This window comes from Harpegnathos saltator, unplaced genomic scaffold (genome assembly GCF_003227715.2).
Source record: "Harpegnathos saltator strain DR-91 unplaced genomic scaffold, Hsal_v8.6 scaffold213, whole genome shotgun sequence".
Lineage (NCBI taxonomy): Eukaryota > Metazoa > Arthropoda > Insecta > Hymenoptera > Formicidae > Harpegnathos > Harpegnathos saltator.
Window position 1 is genome coordinate 31,344 of NW_020229999.1, and position 23,823 is coordinate 55,166.

The 23,823-nt window shown below is 49.4% G+C and overlaps 1 protein-coding gene across 6 annotated transcripts in view; it reads left to right on the top strand.

Annotated features, from left to right (window-relative positions):
* The window catches only part of Camta (Calmodulin-binding transcription activator), a 57,370-nt gene that overhangs the window by 13,175 nt on the left and 20,372 nt on the right, over positions 1–23,823 (top strand). For 5 of the 6 annotated variants that reach the window (XM_025298310.1, XM_025298308.1, XM_025298311.1 and 2 more), the window contains one exon: positions 16,037–16,128. In XM_025298310.1, the coding sequence (XP_025154095.1) occupies positions 16,037–16,128 (92 nt within the window). Of the gene's footprint in view, positions 1–12,300; positions 13,168–16,036; positions 16,129–23,823 lie in introns of those variants that run through there. The other variant, XM_025298313.1, reaches the window with a different exon arrangement.

The following is a 23,823-nucleotide window of genomic DNA, read 5'->3' on the forward strand; positions in this document are numbered from 1 at the left end:
CATACATAGCCGTCGGCAGGCAGGCTGCAGCAGACACGGTCGGCTCCTATTATTCGGGCAACATTTTCTATAAAGGGCACTCGTGCATGAATCCGATTTCGAATATAAATAGAAGAAGCGAGTTTTACCACGGAGAAACAGAGAGAGAAAGAGAGAGAGAGAGAGAGAGAGAGAGAGGCAGAGAAAGATGGGAAAAAAGAGAGAGCATGGGAGAGAGAGTGGAGGAGCATAAGTAGTAAGCGGAAAGTAGTTACTCTTTGACGTGCGCGAAGTACAAGACGCGGAAATGCTAGCTAGCGCTAAAACATCGCACAAATTCTGAGATGACAGTTTTTACGAGCGCCAAGTTCTAACGACGTGACGAAACTCGACGTCAACTCGCGGCCGGCAGTTAGCTGTCATGCGAGAAAAGAGGAAGATGAAAGAAAGTTGAGTTGTTCGTGGCAATTTTACATTCGATGCGATTAACACGAAGTTTAGTTTAAATCTCGACTGAAAACACGGATGAGTGTCTCGTCTCGGAGAACACGAGTCACGTTTGATATATATAATATGATAATAGGAAAGAGTTCGTCCGTTCGGAATTTGTCGACTACGTTAGACGGAACATTTTTCGAAAGGAAGAAAAAAAGGAATAGTGACAGACGTGTAGATTAAGAGTTTACAAATGAGTATGTAAATTCTTGTACGATAGTTGTAAATATAATTGCAGCTATTTACACGAACGTTTAATGGCCGATTCTGAAAATGAATATGCAAAGTGGCGAATTCTTTTTTTCTCCTCGATGTTTCTGATACGCTCGTCGAAGTTTTATGAATGTGTGCGGCGCGCGACGGTTTTCTGTATCGTGACCGGCTTTTGTGACGCACGGGACCTTCTCTAACGTGCCTCTTATTTATTGCCGACCTTGTTATTTATTGTTAGTGCCACATAGGCAGGGGAAAGTTTCTCTTAGAATCTACGGTTTTCCGATCACACGTAGACCTTAACCCTTTACGGTTCACGTCGCGTCTTCTGGAGCAGCGTTAATCGCTGGCTTGATGAATTATATCGAAATTCTCGCGATCACGACGATATTAAGAGATGAGAGCAAGAGAAGCCTTTATTTTTAACAAATAAGATTAGGATAAAACGGAATAGGCCGGGATGTCGGGCTTATAAAGTAATCTCATGTTCGTTGCTGCAAAAATCGCAAAGTACCACGTAGTGTAAACATAATACCAGGATTCCCAAAGCCCAAGAAACCTCAAAGTTCTTCGATGCATGAGCTGCACGTATAATCTCACAAAATTGCAAAACTTATATTAGATAAAACGAAAGAAATAAATTATTCATATAATTTGCCCCCCTAACAAATATTTTTCCATTGCTTTTAGCATTATAAATAGATAAAAAACTAGAAGAAGTGCAGATGAAACCATTAATATATTTTTCAGTTATTTTCTATATTTAATTTCTCAGAGTTATCTTCTATATCCGGTTCCGAGATTTTTACGGAGTTTTATGAAATGAGATTTGTCTCTTACCTCGCTGTGACGTTCAGTCATTGATTTCCGTTCTTCATCATCTTGGAAACAGAAGATACAACGTTAAAATCAACAGAACGGAGGAAGTAGCGCACGATGCGAGGGTGCGTGGCTTTCCAATATACGCTGCTGTACCTCCCCTGAACTCTATCCGTGGCCGAGAGAGGGTGGCCTTCCTTATCGACGCGACGAATTCACCCCCGGAATTTCTCGTGTCGTTCCGGGAGAGACATCGGCGTCGTAACGTTCTATTCGCGCTTCCGAAGAAGTGCACCCCGCCAGGATGGTACCCCCCGGCGACGGGGTAATTCGTAGTTCCGGTAATATCCGCCAGAGCGGCGATCGTGCGGCCTCCACCGCCCCCGCTCGCGCGCACCCTCTTCGCCGTCGCCACCCTTCCTTCTTCCTCGCTCGCGGCATGCAACCCCTTTTATCCACGCGAACCGGCTCGTATCCGCCGGCGCTGGCATCCTGGCCTATCCCGTTCTGACCTATCTGATTGCCTATCCGGTGACTAGACTAGGTATCGACCTCCTCCTTCTTCTCCTCCAGCTTCACTCTCTGTGAGAAGAACGGGCCCTTCTCGCTACGGAAACGCTTCCTTTGACCCTCTCTTCGCCCAGCTGCCCTTTATCGTCCGATAAAGCCCGCTGCGCTTCCTCGTTTCCCGCTCCAGTCCCACTTCTCGTTCTCCCGTAGAAGCCTCTAATCTGCCGTCTCGCATTCAAGTATAAGGCCCGAGACGTCGACGACGACGACGTTTCAGCTAGCGAAACGCGAGTCCTCTTGCAGACTGGCAGGAGAAGAGTGTACCAAATTCACTCGGCGAATCCGGGCTCGAGTTCCTTCGGACCTGGCAATCTTATTGATTGTCTTAGCTCTCCTGCCGTGACGCTTTCTCTCTTTCTCTTCCTCTCTAGCTCTCTCTCTCTCTCTCTCTCTCTCTCTCTCTCTCTCTCTCTCTCTCTCTCTTTCCCTCTCTCCCTTTCCCTCTCCCTCTCCTCTCATACTCTCCTTCTCTAACCTCGTCTTTCTCTTTCCCGCTCTGCTTTCCATCCCTGTTACCGCCTACACCTCCTATGGCCCGTTCAACCCCTCCTATGCTTCTCTCTCATAAACCTCTCTCATAAACCTTCTCTATCTGTCTCCTTCTTTCCCTCGCTTCCTAACGCTCTCTTTCTTCTACCGTCACAGCCGCTACCACATTGACGGCGAGCTATCGCCGACGACTAACGACCAACGACTTACGTGTCCGGCCAGCTTCAGTCCCTCCGCGCGAAAAACGTCGGGGTGAGGAACTACCTACATGACTATGCGCGGAGGGGTAACGTAGGGGATGCAAGGGAAGGGGATAAAAGAGGAGACGGGGGTAGTAGTAGAGAGAGAATAAGAGAGAGGGTAAGATAGAGAGAGAGAGAGAGAGAGAGAGAGAGAGAGAGAGAGAGAGAGAGAGAGAGAGAGAGAAAGGGCGAGAAAGAGGGTGCAAGAGGGTGGTTGGACACGAGCCGCCGACATTCTATTTAAAGCTGCGCGGGGGTAGCGCGGGGACAGCAAGCTAGCTAGCTAGCTAGCTAGCTATCTTGCTAGCCAGCTAGCTAGCTGGCTGGCTGACTGATAATTTACGAGCTTTTACCAAAAAGTTGGACACCTCGGGGGATGGCTCCGCACTTTGACACGTGACCTACTTTTATTGAGTTATGTAATTGATCGCCAAGCGCTTGCCCGCTATGCGTTAGCGCCGTAACCTCCCTTTTCTACCCTTTCCTCCTCTCTTCCGCCCTTCGCGCTGCCCGACCCCTTATAATCCCTGGCCCTTCCTCTTCCTCTTCTTGCGCGACTCTTCCGCGATCCTCTGATCACCCGACGTTTGACTTTTCGACCATAAAAGTGCACAAAAGTGTCCTTTGGCTGACTGCGGTTCGCTAAAAAGTCTTATCAGGCTACACGCACTGGAAAAAAGAAGTATTTGGTATTTGTAAATATAATCGCATAGTGGGAGAATCGTAGTCGGGAGAACTGTTTTTGTAGCAAGTGTCACCGCAGCGATAAAAGTCGTGTGTGTATATCGTAACTACTACATTTTTGTTAGAACAACAAAAAGATCCAGTCGAGGCCAAAGATAATCATAACTTTAATAACGTTAACCATTCTTTTCTCTCAATGCGCATGCACCGCATACACATACTCGTATTTGTCCGTTGTTTCGGACAATGATGAGACCGGGGGCGGTCCGAGCGCGATAATGGTTAGATTAAACTCTAGCCGCGGATGGAAGCATTGTCAAAATCTGACAATCCGGTCCGGCACGATAGCGCACGTACATACAAACGCTGTTTCTATTATCCGCCCCCGTGGTCCATTAACGGCCGCTATCGATAACCGGGAGAAGAGGACGACGCTAGAGAGCCTGGGACAACGCATTGTCCGCGACTAAGCCCCACCGCGCCGTTTCCCGAATTTAGCGACATGCGATCGGAGACCCAGTTACTCGTTTCCACGCGTTCCTATTTCGCGGGATTGCACGGCGATTAGACCCGTAGGTATGCGTGTCTATATGTGTGTGTATATGTACATGTGGGTATGTGTCTTTCTTCCCTCGCCGTATTCCGAATCGTTTTACCCTGAGGGAGACAAGGGAAAGAGAGAAAGAAAGGAGAGAGAGAGACAGAGAGAGAGAGAGAGAGAGAGAGAGAGAGAGAGAGAGAGAGAGAGAGAGAGAGAGAGAGAGAGAGGAAGAGGAAGAGAGACCTTTCTAAAACGCGAGGTTCGTGTTAAACGCGACGGCCACATTAGGAAAATAATAAAGAGCGCGAATAAATTAGCGACAATGGGACATATTATTAATTGTTATGCGTAATTCCACGTATTTCGCTTCCCTTGCGTACGGCTATAATTAATCAGACCGTCGATAAAGGGTTGCGTGTGCGAGCGCGGTATCAACCCTTTATGCCACTTTAAGACCCTCGTATCGTGTATGCGGCGAAGTCGCGGTAACCCTTCGCACAGGTAATGCATGTCCTACGATATCATCGGCGAGTGCGGATTTTATCGTTATCGCATCTCGTGACACTCTAATTCACCCCGCGTACTTATACTCGCGTCGTGGCGCGTTTGATCGAACGAGCTTTTGTTAGCTCGCGTTATCGTCGCTCTAAACGAACGAAGATTGATTTATTAAGAATTTCGCAAAAAACGCGCTCGCCCGAAGTTCGAGGAAGCCGGGGCTCGTCGGGGATGCAGGCCATCTATTTATTTTATGTACGTAGCGTTAATTACCGAGCGGTTTCTCGTGACGGCTATGAAATTCAACGCGAGGAACGTCGTAGTAGTAGTCGTCGTCGTCGTCGTCGTCGTCGGTCGCTCGGCGTTCTTGCCACGCCGCGTCGCGCCGCGCTCGCAGTTTTGCAACAAAAAGATTGGCTGGCGCGCGCATGAATATGTATGGCTCCCTAAACTATTTCGGTTACTTTGGGGCTATTTAGGGGTGCACGGTATGTAAGGTGACGACGACGAGGACGAGGAAGAGACGCGGCCCCGAGAGCCCGCGGATCAGTTTGCGGAGGCGCGCTTAAAGGGAGATTGTAGATCTCCTTGTCGGGTCGGCAAGCCTGAGCTCGCTTGATACAAACGACGGCTAATTGTCGCGATTGTATCTTAAAGTATGCCATTAACCTATTTACACATTATTAATTCGTTTGCGCTTTGCGACCCGGCATACAAATAACGTGATAATTCGCGATAGTTGCCTCGGGATGTTGTTATATCAGAATTCGGAACTCCCGGGCGTTCCTTTTTTTCCTTTTTCGTTTTAATCCGCATTGATACTATGTTTTTGATATTTTATTTAAATAAAACTGTTCTATTTACTTAAATTATTCCATTTATTTAAATAAAAACGTTTTTGCTCGAATGTAAAATTAACGTGAACGCTGTAAAACGCGTAAAAGAGAGAGAGAGAGAGAGAGAGAGAGAGAGAGAAGTTGCTGAAAAATATAAAACTCCTTTTACGTAACGTTCTCTCTTTCTCTCTCTCTCTCTCTCTCTCTCTCTCTCTCTCTCTCTCTCTCTTTCGACGCGGTTAAATAAAATAATAGATCTTCGATGTCGCTCGCAATAAAATTCTATGGTGTAGAAGATTTTCGACAGATTTTTGACGGATATGTTTGCACACTCGCTGCTCGAGTGTCCAATAACGACGCGTGTCATGTTGGCGGAGGAATGAAGTATCGTCGAGCGAGAATGAGAAATTTTTCGGCTGTGCCGGCATTTTTTCGTTTCTCTCCTTTTTTCCCTTTTCCCTTTTATTTTGCATATACATCTAGTGACGAATTATATTACTTAAATATTTGACGCGTCGCTTTGACGAATACGCGACGCACGATGCAGAGCGATAAGTCTTCCTGTCGGAAATATTTGCGTCGGCTTAGCTGATCCGAAAAAAAATGGTTTCTGCAAAAGTTCCGTGACGCGATGGAAGCAGCAGCGCACAGTCGGAAGTCGCGTATTTTTTTACGATAAAATTTATTAATTTTTATCTTCGTAACCACATTCCGCGACAACATTCCTTCGCAATGTATAAATCTTTTTCCCTCGCAGAGATATATTCCTCGCATCGTTCCAGTCACACGAAAGACGGACGGACGAAATACGGACGGATGGATTTACCACTCCATCTTATATATCATCGCTTTAACATCGAAATTTTTTAACACCGAAAAACGTCATACCCGTCGCCGTCCCCCTCTCTCTCTCTCTCTCTCTCTCTCTCTCTCTCTCTCGCTCACGAAAACTCGCGTGGCGTTTTTGTATCGCGGCCGTTATAAATCAGAGCGAAACAAAATGGACTATATGTACCGCTCCGTTTCGATTCGTTCGGAGTCGCGAGATATCGCGGGTCCGGGGATCGCGCGAGGCGCGGGTGAACTCGGCACAGACCCAAAAATTAGTTAGCGGATCGGCTCCAAGGAACACAATTGTAATCATTTCTGACCATATGTCTAGTACTGGCTAGAAATCACTCCGCACGTGCGTTCTACTTCCGCCTACGCGATTCTGGGCCGACGGTAGAGCGTATATATGTGTAATCATGTGCGATGCATGCAGTTTAACGCGTGTTTATTTTGTCAACGCCCAAAACCCAAAGCGATGGTTTATGTGGGATTTAACGGTGCGCAATAACGGGGAAATCTCTGCCGGAGGAGTCTCCGCGTCTACGAACAGACCGGTTGTGAAAATTATAACGGACATCGAAGCTTCGGCAAATTCGACGAGGGATTCTTCGCGTCCACGAGAGGGAATGCAACTTTGTTAAATATTGGGAAGAAAAGTCGGGAAGAGGAGGGCGGGGGGAAATTGTCTCGTCGATAGAGCGAATAACGACGATGGAATTGGTGAAGCTTCGAGAAATTTGACGAAGAAACCTCGCTCGTCCACGAGGCGGGACAGAGAGAGATAGAGACATACAGAAAGAGGAACAGAGAGTGATTTTATAAAATGCCTGAAAAAAGTCACGAGAATTATTCCGCCGATAGAGCGACGATGAAGCGGGAATTGGTGGAGCATGGCAGCAGGTCCCGCGATGGACCGGTGCGTTGTGTCGAAGGTGCATAATGGCGATTGGGTTCGGCCGGACTATCGCACGACCCCGATATGATGCGCGCGGATGAAGCGAATGAATCGGGGGGTGGCCTCGTGGCCGTGCGCGGCGAGAGTCGGAAAGCCGGACGGGGCTGCGCGCGAGCGCTTGTTTCATTTCGCCGAGCTCTCGAGCCCCCGTCACGAGATTCGTTCAATTATCAGGCCGCGGATAAATTACGAGCTTAACGCGAGAGAGCGGTGCTGCGATCGCCGGCAGTCTGGCCCGCCCGGGATCAGAATTGCCGCGCGTAGTCGCAGTACGACATTCCCAAACGCGCCAGATTTCGCGTGCGATTATTTCAACACGGCGCGCCCTTAGCTCCTCCCTTCTCTATGCCACGGCGATGTATCAGGAAGCTTGCAGGATTTCAAATTTAAAGACACGTCCTGGCACCTTCCCATCAAGCGTCTCGCTTTCTCGAAAGTGCGAAGAGCGTCGTTCGCATCGTCATTCCCTTTGATGTCTCTTGCTTTCTCTTTCTCTTCCTCGATCACGTTCGCGGATTTACTCTCACCGTGGATCTTGCGAAATTATTCCGCTGAGCCTAATCCGCGAGAGGCGAGCGGCAATTTAACGGTGCACCGAAGCCACGTAGTTCACGCTGTACAGGCGCGCTTAAATCCATATAAATACCCGAAGGCTCATGAATCCGTCCATTAATCAGATTGGCGATACGGGCTCGACGCTTGAGTGATTTCTCCACTCCTCCGCTACTTCCCCGACGACGATCACGACCGCGGGGATGGGTTCTTCTTCTTGCTCTCTTTCTTCCTTTTTTCTTTCGCTTTTTCCCTTCTCCCTCACAAGCTCCTGCAAAGCCTCCAGAGACACTCCGAGCCTCCAGCACGGCTGGCTCCAGAGGTCACTGGAAGGTGGCGGCACCTCCATTAAAATTCGACACGAACCTTCTGCGAGAATCCGATGTGTGCTGTGTCATGCCCCGCTTATAGCTGTATATATGTACCGGTAGTGTATACATATGTACGTGTACATGCACCCCTAGGTACACCGCCGGTCGCTGCAAACGTACGGCACGAGCGAACGGGCGAGCGAACGCGAGGTACACGTGTGTGTGTGTGTGTGTTAGGTGCGAAATCGGGGGAGAGAACTTGGCCTGCGTTTCGTGGGCTGTGAGAGGAATATCGTTTAGCCGTTCGTCCGCCCGAAATCCCCGTCACACCCCCTTCGACGACGAAGGATGAGGGAGACATGTGCGGAAGTGCCGGAGCCAATTCCGATCGTCCGTTTGCGGCTCCCGCTGCTTACGACGACGTTTTTAATGTTCGCTAACGAATCTTCGTAATTGCGCGCGCGCTCGGACTTACTTCCGCGCGATCCACAAATTCTCGCCATGGCGGTGGCGACGGCAGCGACGCTCCGGCTTGTCGGGATTTATCTTCGCGGCCATGGAGGACGTCGCCAACGATGTCGTCCTACTTTGAGATTCCTTTTCAATCTTCCGACGTTAAGTATCCCCCCGGTAACCCAGGAGTTAAAAATGCAGGGTCCCGTTCAAACGAGGTCTGCTTCAAATTAATCGAGAGATTAAACTTCTCTCTCTCTCTCTCTCTCTCTCTCTCTCTCTCTCTTCCTCTCGTATTCCCGATCCGTACTTTGGGAGCTTCCGGGATACGAAAGTAGCGTGCCGATGTCCCGGGGTGAAAACGAGCAGCTAACGTCAATCAGCGATTCGAAAGCCGTAGGAGAGGAAATCTCATTCGTGAGATAAGACGTTCGTTTGTTCGCTCGAAGAAGTCAGCACGCTGATACGAATTCCCGAATGGTGTCTTGCAATTTAGCGCTCGCAACTATTCGGTTCGACTGTTTCCTAGTTGTTCGTTCCGAGCGGTGAATAGCGAAACATTTTGCTCTTCGCGTCCGAATAATTTATAATCTCGTAATTTACAATCTCTCTCTTTCGGATGCGAAAATGCACGTACATCGCGCGTCACGTCGGTCGGCGGCGCGCGATGATTTGCTGCGATTTTCTCGAATATGTCGTCGACAACGACAAAGATAAAGTTTATCTTTAGCTGTGCGCACAACCGCGAGAGGCTACCGAGTAGTTTACGATTTTCACAAGCTTGCATGCTAACGATGCTCTTCATATGGTTTGTCATGAATCTTATCTTGCGAAATTTGGTGTGTGTGTGTGTGTGTATATCTATTTGTGTAAAGTAACTTAGTCGACACGCCGGCGTTATGCGTTTCAACGTTCTCCCACGTAATTTGGTTATCTCGCGCCACGTATCGCGATTGCATACACCTCTGAAATTAATTCCGTTAACGCTCGGTATTAATTTCAGTGCGCGGGGAAAAGATGTGATCTCTCTTTTAACGAACGCCACTTCGCGCGCGTTAATATTCAACGCCCGATAATCTGTGACGCGTGTGTAACAACTTGTAAGTACAATAAAAATGTCAAAGTCTCAATTGGCAAATGAATTTATCGATGTTGCTCGACAATCTGCTTTCGCATCTACAATTTCATTTTTTTTAACGTATTTCACTCGGCGCAACGCGTGCGATTATTCTGTCATTTTCTCCTCCGAATCTAGCCGCGAATCGCGTTCAAGGTTGCGTTTCGCATGCAAATTCTTGATTACTTCACGCGCAAACTCTTGTTCATCTTCCTCTATCTATCTATCTCTCTCCCGAAAATTTCCCGCGGATTTACCGGCGTCGAGGACAAAGACGCGAGACGTACGACTCGGCGATTTGTCAATGGTGAAAATTATTCGAAACGACGCGGCGAATCCGCGGAGGCAAGATAATAGTCGATTATCTTGTGGCGCGGGTTCGCCGACGCGGACCGACTCGACGTTCGTTTCCACAACGACAACAATCGGCTGATCCCCTCTCAAATGTATTTCTCTCTCTCTCTCTCTCTCTCTCTCTCTGTCTACATGTTTCCCACCCTCCCTTTTGCCCGTACGTACACCCGCCACGGCATTAATTTGCATCCTCGGTAATCCTTAATTTACAACTCCAACGAGTCCTCCTGGGGGTAGCTGGCTAGGTAGGTAGGTAGGTAGGTAGGTAGGTAGGTAGGTAGATAGGTAGGTAGGTAGGTAGGTAGGTAGGTAGGTAGGTAGGTAGGTAGGTAGGTAGGTAGGTAGGTAGGTAGGTAGGTAGGTAGGTATGTAGGTAGGTAGGTAGGTAACGAACAGCACATCGCGCGAGCTCCATACAGAAATTGGCACGGCGGTGCATACGCACACAACGCCGTGTGGAAAAGTGGTAAGTAGACGTAGGTGCGCGGCAGGGAGGTCGTCAGAGAGGGTGCGAGCGGGACGGTCACAGCTAGGTAGTAGGAGACGATGGTGGGAACGAGGGGCGGTTGAGTGTGAGATTCGGCAGACACACCGAAGGCAGGGGTAGGGGTGGCTGCAAGGGGTAGAAGCTGTAGCTGGGGATAGTCTGGATAGTCGGTTTTCACAGAGAGAGAGAGAGAGAGAGAGGGGGGGGGCAGGAGAGAGAGAGAGAGAGAGAGAGAGAGAGAGAGAGAGAGAGAGAGAGAGAGAGAGAGAGAGAGAGAGAGAGCGATCGTCCTCATCGTTGGTGGCGGTGGTGGTGGTAGCGGTGGTAGTGGTGCTGATGATGATGGTGGTGGTGGTGGTGGTGGTGGTGGTGGTGGTGGTGGTGGTGGTGGTGGTGGTGGTGGTGGTGGTGGTGGTGGTGGTGGTGGTGGTGGCGGTGGTGGTGGTGGTGGTGCTGGTTCTGGTGGAGGTGCTGGTTGTGCTGGTAGAGGGGTTGGTAGCGGCGTTGGAGGACTCCAGGGCAGTGAGTGGAAGGGACTTCGTCTAGAGGGATGAGAGGAGAAGAGGGGCGACGGACGAGAGGTCGAGAGTCGCGGGTTGGCTCACTCTGCGGCTCCCGCCGCTCGGGAGCAGACACGCGGGGCCAAAGACTAATTTGAACTATTTTATTAACAAAAACAAAACATTACATATTTGTAAATAACACTAACAACTGTAAACACGAAAACAACAACAGCAACAACACATTTCTCCTAAGGACTCTCTTTAAATCTACCTTACACCCGTAAGACAACCGTCTGTATTCGGAAAGGGGAAAAGGAAAGAAGGAAGAAGCGAAGTGAAAGAGCGCGTGCGGCTAAAGAGAGAGAGAGAGAGGGAGAGAGCGAGAGAGCGAAAGAGCGAGAGAAAGAGCGAGAGAGGGAGAGAAAGAGAAAGGGTGAAAGGGAGAGAGAGAGAGAGAGAGAGAGAGAGAGAGAAAAAGAAAGGGTGAGAGAGAAAGGGTGTGAGAGGGTGAGAGTGGGACGTACGACGAGGAGGTAACTCCATTTCCGGTTTTTCCAAGTGAACGTGTAACACACACGCACACACAAGCAGTACACGGTAAACAAATTACAAAAGAGTCAAACGATAGAAAGATCATCTATTTTCTCAAGTTATTCCTCGGTCGGACGCGGGTGCGCGGCGCGGCGCGACGGAAGAAGACGAGACGGGAGTTTAAAACGCGCAAGAGATCAGTAGAGAGATCGGGAGGCGAGAGTAGTGAGAGAGGTCGTGTGAAAAGATCGCGTCGGCTGCCATACGGGACGGATATCGCAATTTTAAGTTCTCTCTGTACTGTGTGATCCTTACATTATTTTGTCCCTCCGATAGGGACGGGTTCGGTGTTGTAACTTAGGATATAAGAAGACTTAAAAAAGAGCTCCGGAGCGCACAACAAAAAGGGAGAGCAAAGGGTGAGATTGGCATTCCCGAAGAGAGAAGACGAAGAAGAAGAAGAAGAAGAAGAAGAAGACAACGATCGAAAGGAGAGGGAAATAGTGTGTGATCGTGAAGGAGAAACTGTAATTGCAGGAAACGCAGGAAACGCATTCATATCGGGGAACGTTTACGAGGGAAAGGCTTGTGGAATCGAGGTGACATTGACAAGCCACGGAAAGAGAGATTAAAGGAAGAAGAAAACGAATGAAGGAAGGGGAATTTTCCAAGAAGGATGGCTCCGGGCGTTGCGTAGCAAAACAATGGAGCTCCAATTTTTTATACTAGCAGAAGAATTTAACAAAAAAGCGTGAAAGCGAGAGAGCAAGAGAGAGAGAGAGAGAGAGAGAGAGAGAGAGAGAGAGAAAGAGAGAAAGAGAGAGAGAAAGCGAGAACGAGAGAAAGAGAGAACGAGAGAGTGAGCGCGCAAGAGAGAGAGAGAGAGAGAGAGAGAGTCAAGGAGAATACATGTAGCAGGGACGAAGGGATCGATCCCGTCCGTGTTTCCGCGTGCACTTCCACGTGTGTCCTTCGTTCGGTGCGGCGAGACCACGAGAAAAGCGAAGCTTGATCTTCGCCGATCCCCTTTGCACGATCTCTCGTTCTCGCGAGCCGAGGAAATCGGGAAGGAGGAGGAGACCAGGAAGACGGAAGCCGAGACCATCGGGGAACACATTGTAACACGTTCGTGACATAACCGATCGATCGTGACATCCGGTTCCGTTCCGCCGAAATACGACACGATTACGGCTCGCGTGCACGCTCCTCTGGAGGATATGTCCTGCCGTTCCAGAGGGAGTCCTCGTCATCCGGGAGCGCAACCCTCACGCCGCGGACAACGCCAATCCGAGTGCCGTCCCTGCGTCCTGGAGCCGGCTGGAGCGGGCAAGCTGTCCTGACGAAAACCGGGCCACCGCCGCCTCCTCCTGCTCAGCTCGTCCCGCTCGACGAGCGACGACGCGATCACCCAACGGCAACGACGACGCGACGAGCAGCAACGCCAGGTAGCCGTCGTGTCATCAGGTACACGATCATCGTCCAAGCGCGCGATCCAGCCGAGAAGAAGGAGAGTCTTGGAGATGCCCGCCAGGGCTCAGCCGCGCACCCGACTAGTCTACGCTCAAGGACGATGACGATCGGCCGCGATCGGTAAGATTCAGGCAGCGCGAGCTTGCGCCAACACCACCACGGAGATGGCGGGCTACAATCATTCGAATCCACAGCGTGTCGTCTACCACGCGACCTACCCAACGCCCCTCGCTCCAAGTGAGTTTATCTGCTGCTTATGCACCTGGTAGAAAGAGAGAGAAAGAGAGAGAGAGAGAGAGAGAGAGAAAAATGTTGAACTCTTTCGGCACCTCAACTTTATTGAAGCGATGCATCGCAGCTTATTATCGGGAGGATGTATCCGTACGAGGGAGTGATATCCTCCAGCTTTCTTGCGCTGAGTTAGAACGACGGATTCTATTCTTTCTATTCTTTGCTGGTGATTGTTGGCGATATGACGGATTGTACCAAAGGATTTAACGCGGAAGATTAGTTTGGCGACTTTCCAAGTCGCTCAGCCTATCTTTATTTCTTCGTTTTCTTCTTCTGTGTATTCGTTTGCTTCTTAGCGATGAATCGAGCAAGTTTATGTGTTTGATCCACAATAGGATAAGATAAAGATAAAGGATAAGATTGGTACTCTTGCTTAAAGCGAGGGATAAAATCTAGCTGGTAGCCGAAGGTTTTGGATTAGCTGATTTTGTATCCTTGACGCGAATTGAGCATGACGCGAACGCGTTATAATTTTTTCGCTAATCTCGCGGGACGGACGTTACCGAGTTTCTTTGTCGTCGATACGCTGTCGCTACGTAATTTTCTAGCAGAGCGTGACTACGCGAAAATTGCGATGAAATATTTGCATTGTGCTCGCGGGGTAACAAGGTTTAACCAGTTAACGTCGCGATGTTAAGAAGTTCCAGGCGAATACACATTAATTCGCTGCTAAGGGGGCCAGACGACCGCGGCGAGTGCGCTTAAATATCATACTTATGATTGAAAGTTTAGTTAATGGCGCCTAGTTTCGGCGAGTTCCGCGAATTCGATGAATATTACATAGGGTATAGTCGACCGAAAGCTAAGCGCCGTTAGATAAATATTTGATCCGCCGTCGGATAATTCCCGTTAACTTCGGATAGGAATTTCTAGCCGGGGGAACGTTCCGCCACCGAAGATAAAGCTCGGGCTTCCGACTCTCGCTATAATTCGCCACGTCTATCAGAGGGCAGTTATTCTCGGGGAGAAACGTTTCGGACAGACTAGGAAAGACAGGCGTACAGGGGCGCACTTGTTGTTAATTATTGCGGAGATTTTTGATCGCGCGGAGATAATCTCGCGGGACCGTGGAGAGGTGCACTCAAGCGGCGCTTGCTCGCACTCGTGCAGGTAATTAAGGGGTAACAAGATTACTTTAGACTATACGACAGAATACGTACAAACATGTGTAAAACATGCACAAATAGGGAAAGAAACAGGAATTTTTTCCAAGCACGATCGCGGTTTGAGTTTGCGTAACGCAACTTCTGACATTTCGGAAAAGTACTGGGCGAGCCGTGTCTGCTCCCGCTTTCGTCATTGTACTTCGATCAGTACGCAGCCAACCCGTCGATATCATCCCTTTTTGTCCTTTTGTAAAGACTCCGCAAGGATGCTCGTGCCGGATAAATCGAAGGTAACACGTTAAGAACCGTATAGAAAATTGCGCACGATACACAGGCGAGCTTTGTCATCTCCGTGACAACTTTACGACTTCCGGCCGCGCGTCTTTTCAATTTTACGTGACAGATCGCGCGAGATGTGGGGAAAGAGAAAGAGAGAGAGCGTCAGTAGTACAAGGACGGATTTATGCCGGTTTCGCATTTACGTCGTAAAAGACGGCGCTTTAAGGACGCACAATGCAACGATATTGCCGATATATCACTCGCGCGGAGGAAGTCGCGCGAGAGCGCAGATGTCCTGTGCGTAATATCAATAACATCGGGAGGAAACGCGAGCTGCAAAACGGAAGCGTTCCGTCTAGCAAATAGCGAGCTGCCGCTTGATGTCTCCGATGCAGAAATCCCGTTCCCGGACTCCAATAATTCAACGACATAATGCGTGCGCGCTCCGGCCGGGATCTCTCACTGGGACACTGACGAATTATTATTATTCGCTCTGCCTCGAAATCACGCGACGAGTTTTCTATAAACACCGCGTGTGTAACGGCGATACAATGATAATTATTTTATTTTTATTTTTTTTTATTTTTAACGAAAACCTTCCTCTCAATTCTCCCCCGAAACGACGATTTCGCGAATCTCATTTATGTGAACGTAAGCACATCCATTTGCAAGAAGAAGTTCGCAAGAAGATATCGGACAGTGTAATTTAACTTTATCGCCGTTCATGCCACAATCGATGCGGTTTCGTTGCTCGTCGGAGCGATCATTTACGCCGTTTCGCTCCGTCGCGCGGAAAACCTGCTTGTTCCTATTTGAAAACAGCAATCGCGCAAACAGCCGACCGAAGTTCTCGGTAAAAGAGAGCCGCCGAGTTTTTGCATTTTAACGGGAGCAGGCAGTTCATAGCGTTCGTGGAAGGTGCAATCTATTACGAGTGCCATTTTACGGCGAGCGTGCATATGCATAACTTAGATCGATGGAACTTTTCGATCGGTTGTGTATAAACAGAGCTAATGACACATGCACGTAATATTAAGGCGACCGGCGACGACGTGTCGTGAGCAGAGCGCGAGTCGCGAATACTCGCCGCTCGCCACGGCGATAACGATCCCTTTCCCGCCCCTCCCCTTCACCCCGCGCCTCCTTCTCGCTTTTTATCGATCCTCGCCGAAATTATTACGATTGATTCAAACACCAACGCGGCCCGCGTGGCCGACGAGACGGTACGGAATTTTAGACTTCCCGTTACAACGGTAAAAGTAAAACGCGATAAACGGGCTAAACGGACGGGAACGAATCGCCGCCACTTTGAAAATCGATATCCTCCCCACACTCCCCGCGACATCCAGCGACTTTTTTCTCCTTCTTTTCTTTTTTCCTCTCACCGTGTGAGGGGGACGGACCATTAATTGAAATAATTTGTCACGCAGACGGCGATCCGATCAAGCTCCCGGAGAATCTGGAAACCCTGCCGCGGGCCGAGCACTTTCCAACACAGAGGCATCGATGGAACACCAACGAGGTAAGCCGTAGCGTCGCTCGGTTTAGTTTAGATGCGATATTAAATTCACGGGTCAATAGAGAACACGACACGCAACCTAAATAGCCGACGGCCCGTCCGTCCGTCGATGTCATATTTCTCGATCGCCTCGCGTTAATGTCCCATGTACATACCGTCACGCCGTCGAGCTGCAATTTCGCGTACACTGTACGAATCGATTGTCGGCTGGGTAAACACGAAAATACGCGCGAGAGAGAAAAAAGAGAGAGAGAGAGAGAGAGAGAGAGAGAGAGAGAGAGAGAGAGGAGAAAGAGAGGAGCGGAATATTCGGACGCGCGAGCGGTAGAAACGCGACGCTTCGTGGCCGAGAGCGAAATATCGTAAACGCATCTCTGCGTCTCTTGAATAATAAATGCCGCGTGAGCATACGGTAATCATGTCCTTTCGCTCCTCCTCTCTCTTTCTCTGTCTCTCTTTCTCTCTCCGCGTCGATTGACACGCTCATTTTGCCGTGTGTATTACGCGTCCGACTAGCAAGCAGCGTTAATACGCTATTAGCCAGCCGTAATCCGGATTATTACCGTAGAGCTGCGTACAGTTTTCGGGGAATGCAATGTCCTAGCAAATGAATCGACGTACCGAATGGTCGGAAGTGCGACAAAGTACAGCGGGTACTTGGGCCACAGAGCGGCGGTGGGAAACCGGGCCAAAGTACCAACAATGCGTCTTACATCCGGATACGCTCGCATTCTGGCTCTCTCTCTCTCTCTCTCTCTCTCTCTCTCTCTCTCTCTCTCTCTCTCTCGCAGCCAGTCGCATCCCCCTGCGCGCGATCGGGATCGGCGCGTGGCCGCGAATTCCGGTATTACCGGCCGACCCGATATTACCGGAATTCCGATGGGCCATTTCGCGCGTCATCCCCCTTTTTTCCGGCGTTTTTATCGCGGCCTCTCTCTCTCTCTCTCTCTCTCTCTCTCTCCTCCTCGTCGTCGTTGCCGTTGCCACTGCCGTGGCCGGCGGATGTATATATTTACGCGACCGCGAGTAAAGTGGGAAGGTAAATAACACAGTAGCTCGAGGCGAGCGCGCGCGTACGATCCGGCGGTCACCGGCGGCTGTTCGCGGCGGTTCGCGGTCACAGACGATGGATGCAGCCCCGGTGCGACTCTCGCGGTGTGCAGCGTCCAGGCTCGTCGCTGGGGGACGTGATTGCGAGCCGACGAGCCGCCCCTCGAGCGGACGGATTGCGGGCGCGGCGAACCTCTCGTTGCTGGTGGCCGCGGCGGAAAATCGACGTCGGCTTTTGCCGGCGGATTTTTCGGTGAATCCGCTGAATTCCCGATTAATCGGCATTACACCGGAACGGGTTTCGGAAATTGAGGGAATTGCCGCCGAGTTGCGAGCGACGATCTCCGGACGCGACTGCTTTTTTTCCACGTCCGCAAAAATCACGACCAAGTATCCTCTCGAGATATACGACTCTGTGTCGTCGTCGCCTCAGCCCAGTTCGTGAGAATACGTCGACGATAAAGCCGTCGACGGCGACGGTCGTGCGGGGCTGAATCGCGCGTCGCCGCGCTGCGGCTTCCGGAATAATTCAGCCGCGAGCGCCGTTTTGCACGTCGATCGCACGGATTCCGAAAAAAATCCGGCGGATTGATTAAAACACCGCGCGCAGGCAAGGGCAGACTGCTATTTCAGCATTTCGCCGGAGGGCGTAAAATTCCTGGTCACGACCCTGACGACGTCGGTGTGTGCAACGGCGCGGCCCCGCGCCGTGGTGTGCAGCGCCGAGGGTACACGTACCCGCATCTACACACCACACACACCCACATCTTCCCCGTCTCCCTCTCCTTCCCCCCCCCTCGACGCACACGCGCGCGAGCCGCGCTGCACACGTAGCTGCTGAGGGTGCACCGATGCAGTCCACCGCTATACTCTGACCCAGGTCGGTCGGCCTCCGATCAATAGCTGGAGCCAGCGAGAGCTCGCAGCCGGCGGCGCTGAGCTTTTCAGTATCGCCGAACCGAACTCAATTGCGATCGCCCGGTGCACCTCGCGCGACGACTATCATTGTAAACGATAAGTCGACCGCCACCACCCTTTCCTTCTTCCTCCTCCTTTTCCTCCTCCTCCTCCTCCTCCTCCTCCTCCTACTCCACTCATCGTACTCACCCTGGCTGCCCTTCCGCCGTTTCTCGCCCGTTTTCCTCACACGCCTTGTTACCTTCTCTTCCCGAACCACCCTCCGCTAGGTACCGGAAATTAAAAGTTCCTGGAGAGAGGAGAGAGAGAGAGAGAGAGAGAGAGAGAGAGAGAGAGAGGAAGAGGAGGGGGAAAAGAGTCGTCGACACCGTCTTCTCTCGAGGAGTCCTCGAGCGGTGACGAGAAGAGGGGCTGCTTTATTCGCTTCTTCTACTACTTGCCTCGCGCTACTTTGTCTGGCTCGCGCCGTCCGTCTCTACTGTTGCCGGCGCGTCGATCTATTTTTTCCTCTTCGCGGTGAATATCTCTCGCTCGCCTGGCAGTTTGTCGCGAGAATCTATGAAATTTCCGGGCGATCTCGTCGCTCGGCTCGTTCTCGTTCCGGCAGATCTCGATTCTCCCGACGACTCGGCGAAAGAAACGGACCCGCGTGACGTCGCGTCGGGCTCGGAAGGTGTCGATGTCATCGCGGCGATGTGACGTGCGTATACGTGCGTATGCACGTACGCACGATTGTCGTACGTCGGAGAGACACTCGCGGACGACACGACGAATGTGGCGCAATATGCATCGGTAATGAGGTCAGCGCGGAAGGGGCGAAATACCGTGTCACGGTGTTTGCCTTATCCACCGCACACCTATATCATCAAGTCCTTGGTCCTTCGAGAATTATCGATTGCACGAGCCAACAAATTTGAGCTTCGGTGAAGAACAGGAATCACGCAAAGTGATTTATACGAATGTTGATATACCCTCCCCCGAGAATAGCACTGACAACTTATTCCCGCGGCTCCGGCTATTTATAACCATTGATTAGATACATTTTATGCGAGAGCGCGGCAATTTCATGCAATAACGCTTCCCTGGAGAAATAACGAGAGAATCCTCTCTCTCTCTCTCTCTCTCTCTCTCTCTCTCTCTCTCTCTCTCTCTCTCCTACTAATCCTCTTTACTCCTTTGTGCGCGCGCGCGTCTCAACTTCTTATCGGGCGGATCTCGTTTCCGGACATACGAGGACAGCAGAGAGAGAGAGAGAGAGAGAGAGAGAGAGAGAGAGAGAGACTCTCTCTCAAGACTTGAACTGTTCCAATTTCTATTCGATCCACCGGCGGTGTCACTCGATCCTCGGTGCTCGTCGATTACAGCCGATCGATCTCAACTTCCTCGGCGCAAACTGTCGCCTCCTGTCCCGACGGGAAGGAAACACGTTCGTCCAGCATTCAACATCCGCAGAGCTCGCGTCTGTCTTCGCTCGCCGAGGCATTCGCATTAAATCGCGGCGGCGGCTGCGAGAGTTCAATCTTATTTACATTTGTCAACGTCCCGGTGGCGTTACTCCGCGACATCCCGGGATTTATGAAACCACTCAGCTCGGCCGATTCATTTCCGCGCGCGTGCTCGGCCCGGGGAGAAGAAGTTGGCGGACAGGTAACGGAGTAAATTCTCACGCGGCCGCAGAAAGTTTATAAATCCCTCGCGGATTCTGCCGAAAATCCGCCACGTCTGCCAACTCTCTCTCTCTCTCTCTTTCTCTCTCTCTCTCTCTCTCTCTCTCTCTCTCTCTCTCTCTCTCTCTCTTCCGCGTGATCCTGTTTTCTCGCGGTTTCTCCTCATGCAACGTTCCTCTCGCGGTTCTCATGTCTTGCGCGCGTCATTTTTCACGCGAGTTCCGGACGATGCGCGTTGATCGTAAGTGGGTCTCGCACTTTCTCATGCCGAAACTTACGTGCGGGCTCGACGAGCGATAAAAAACGAGATTGTCGCTGATTCATTTGTCTTTGACTTGAGACGACGACGAGAACGACGACGCGAAATCATTGAAATCAAAGAAACGTACGCGAAGATCGCGCGAAGAGAATTAAAGTGGCGACTGCCACCGCGAGGCTCAAGGTTGTTTTTACACGCACGTTTCGCGACTCGCGCTCCTGCCGTGCTTATCTCATGACAAGCGAGCAGCCATTGAATTCGTCACGTGGATTTAATGCTCCCGCGCGCTAATCGATCCGATCGAGAAAGAGAGAGGAAGAGATGGCGAACCGTGCAAACGTCGTCTGTGGAATATGTCCTCAAGAGAAATCTTTCAAAATTTGTCATTCACGAGATAGTCTTTTCCCAGTGAAATCGTTTCTCCGCATTTTCCTGAAACGCAACTCGGCAATGTGTACGAGAACAATGTTCTGTGTGAACTTCAACTCACCGTGGAACGATATGTTCTTCCGGCGTAATGCATCGTTGAGTCCCGTTGTTTATTATTTCCTGCGAAGAAAATTCCTCGAGACATGGAAACACCGCTGCCTCTCTCCGCCGTTTTTCCATTCTCGCGCCAATAATTTCTAAGATTTCTGACGTGCCGCTCTCTCCGGTCTTATTACCGTCGCCTGATGAAATCCCATTTGTACTGAAACGGGGCAATGTTGAATGCATACGTAGACGGGGGCATTACGGTAATAAGTTTTAGTACATACCTACGGCGAACACGTTTTACACTCTCAGCATTCGTATTGTGCCTTAATGAGACGCTGATTTATTAAATAATCTCTCACTGCAGCGTTAAATGAGGATGCCCGGGTTATAAAAAGTCACCTGCACTTTGCGCCGTGTATCCCAATTTAACGCTACGGATATTTTCGCGGTGGCGAAATAAATTGCGGTTATTGCGAGAAAGTCTGCGAGATACTCGCCCTGATAATCTCCACCTCGAATCTCTTTTTGCAACACGATGCGGTCGATTTACAGTTAGATATTTAAACATTTACGTCGCGGATCAGCAGATTCTCGAAACAAGTGTCGAACATCGTAATCTTGCTCGCTTGTCGATCAAAGACTTTAATTTTCTTCTCAACTTGAATCCTTCTTATTCTATCGTGACGTGAGATCTTTGAGATGCTTTGAGATCTCGTAAGTAGAGGTAAGAGCAACTATCGACACGAGGGAGAAAGGCCGAGAGAGGAAGCGAGAGAGAAAGAGAGATCTCCAGTTGTAATTTCCGACTTGATCGCTTCCCGGACGTATTAAACTTAATTAATCGGCACGAGGAATAGTGCGGCTTATCCGCGAGGGTATCAGTAAACGGAGATCGCTCCGAAAACAATACTTCGGCTTCGCTCATTGATTTCCGATTGCATGCGGAGGTGTGGAAACGCGGTCACTAAATCGCACGGATTCGTCATGCGCGAGGATACACCGGCGACGGCAGTCGTTATAATTAAACGCTTTATACCGCTTGCCGTGCACCTTTTAATTGAAAGACGTTTCCGAGGGAACCCGTTATCCAAATATATATATGGCTCTCGGGTTGTTAATTATAGTTACGATTTTATAGCTGAAGTTAATCCGCTCCGGCAAACGTTCGCGGATAACTCGAGCATACATGAAATATTTAATGTCGCGATCGCGATTATAAGGGGGATTAGTGAAACGAAATGCAAATTGAGCGCAACGCGACTCTACGTCGATCTGTCGATCCATCGAATCGAATCAATCGTGATCGGAGTTTCCACCGTGTCGTCTCACCGTAGGTAACTTTAGCGCGGAATATTTTCGAAGATGCGCGCATGTGAAGCGTGTGGCGTTAATATATCCAGGAAATTCGAAACACCGTTATCGCGAAAATATGGTAACATGCGATAAGAATTACGTAATAAGAACAACCTTGGAGAGAAAGAGTGGAGTAGAGAGGAAGAGAGAGAGAGAGAAAGAGAGAGGGAGAGGAAAGAGGCGGGAATCGAATAAATAAAGTCTTCGTGACTTCTTCGGAGAGATCCGCTGATCCGGAAAGTTCGCAAAAACCGTAATAACATACATACGTACGGTACATATGTAGAGAAGTGGAGACACACACAAACACGCACACAAACACACACACATACACACACACATACACGTGCACGAACACGTGCCGGCGCACGTACACGCCGTCTAAAATTGCATTGCCCTCGATTCACGAAATCGCTTCATTGAGAATGGAGGCACGGCTTCGTATCCGGAGTGCATCTCAGAAATTGTATACGGACGCGTTCCGCATCGACGTCCCGGAATGGCTTCTCCTGTCATCTCAGAAAAATTAACCAATTTCCTAAGTCCTTTGTGGCCGCGCTGAATAGTCGCGGCGAACACAATGCTGTGTCGACCCGAGCCGATTCAAACTGCAGCCACAGCATCGATATTTCATTGGCGTCCTCTCGGCCTCGATCGTCGATATCGCGCGACAATGACGATAATGACTGCGGATGGCAATTAGTCCATCGCGACTATACGACCCGTTAACGTTTCCCGCCAAGAGAATGCCGCGGAATCGAGCGAGTGCCGTGGGAGATAATATCGGAGGGAGTGCTGGCTTGGATTTTCAGAGCCAGATTTGGACTTTTCACGATCGAAATCATTTCGAATAAATACACCGTAAGAGTGTATTTCTATCGATCATTTGAATAACAGAAATATCGCGAAACCTTCTCCGTGCAGAATTATTACTCGACCACGTTTAAAATCACGTTTAAAATCTCTTTAATTATTTTATACTTCATTGAGTCTCAGAGTCACTTTTTTTTTTTTAATAAAATAACTGAGAATGTTTTAACATCATAATGCGTTAAAATGAACGAATAATTAGCTTAGAGTGAAAATATTTTTTTCAATCGGTGGAATTCATTTATATTCGGAGCTTTCTCCGTTTATCGGAGCGAAACTTTATCAAAAGAAATCCGATACTTGCGCGTGTGACTGAGGAACGTAGGCAGGACGCATCGTCGTTTTCGTCCTCAGCGTCGGAAGGAGAGTCGCGATTTATCGCTCCTTTTGCATTCGTAAATCAGGGAGAATACATCTCTTCCGGTGGCATGTGAGACAGAGAGGATCTCGTTTATGTACCCGTTAAGCCGAAGGAAGGAATCTATTGTCATTCTCTTTCGTCGTGTTCCCGAAGATCGATAACTTTTGCGTGTCCTTTCATATTGCGTGAGGTGACTCTCGCGCTTAACGCGCATGTATATCCAAACAAACGTGCGATCTAACGGATAAAAATGTTTCTTCAGCGCGACGTAAATATCGCTGCAACCATCCGACGTCGGGAAGTTTCGCGCACGGTTTCCTTTTCGTACGAGATGACAAATAATAGTTCGATGTAGTACACCGAGTCGAAATTTTGTTTCTACATAAGCCCTTTGAGTTCTGTCAAACTTGAAAGATCAATGGAGAAACTTAAAATATAATATTATACAGATTGTACTTGCCTTGATGTTGCGGATGGTTGCTTATTACTGTTTTTTCCGTGGTTGACGCTTAATCCTTGGTACACTATAGTTTCAGTTTTTGAGCCTTTTTCCTGAGCAATTTTAATTACTTCTAAACTTTTATACTCTTATTCTTTCTCAAAGAAACAAGGGAAAAATTTACTTATTTTTTCTCTAATGTAAATTAATCTTTAAATAATAACTAATCTTTAAATGGTAAATCAGTCTTTTATATATAATGAATTAATCATTTAACTTCATTAATATTATGATAATGTACCAA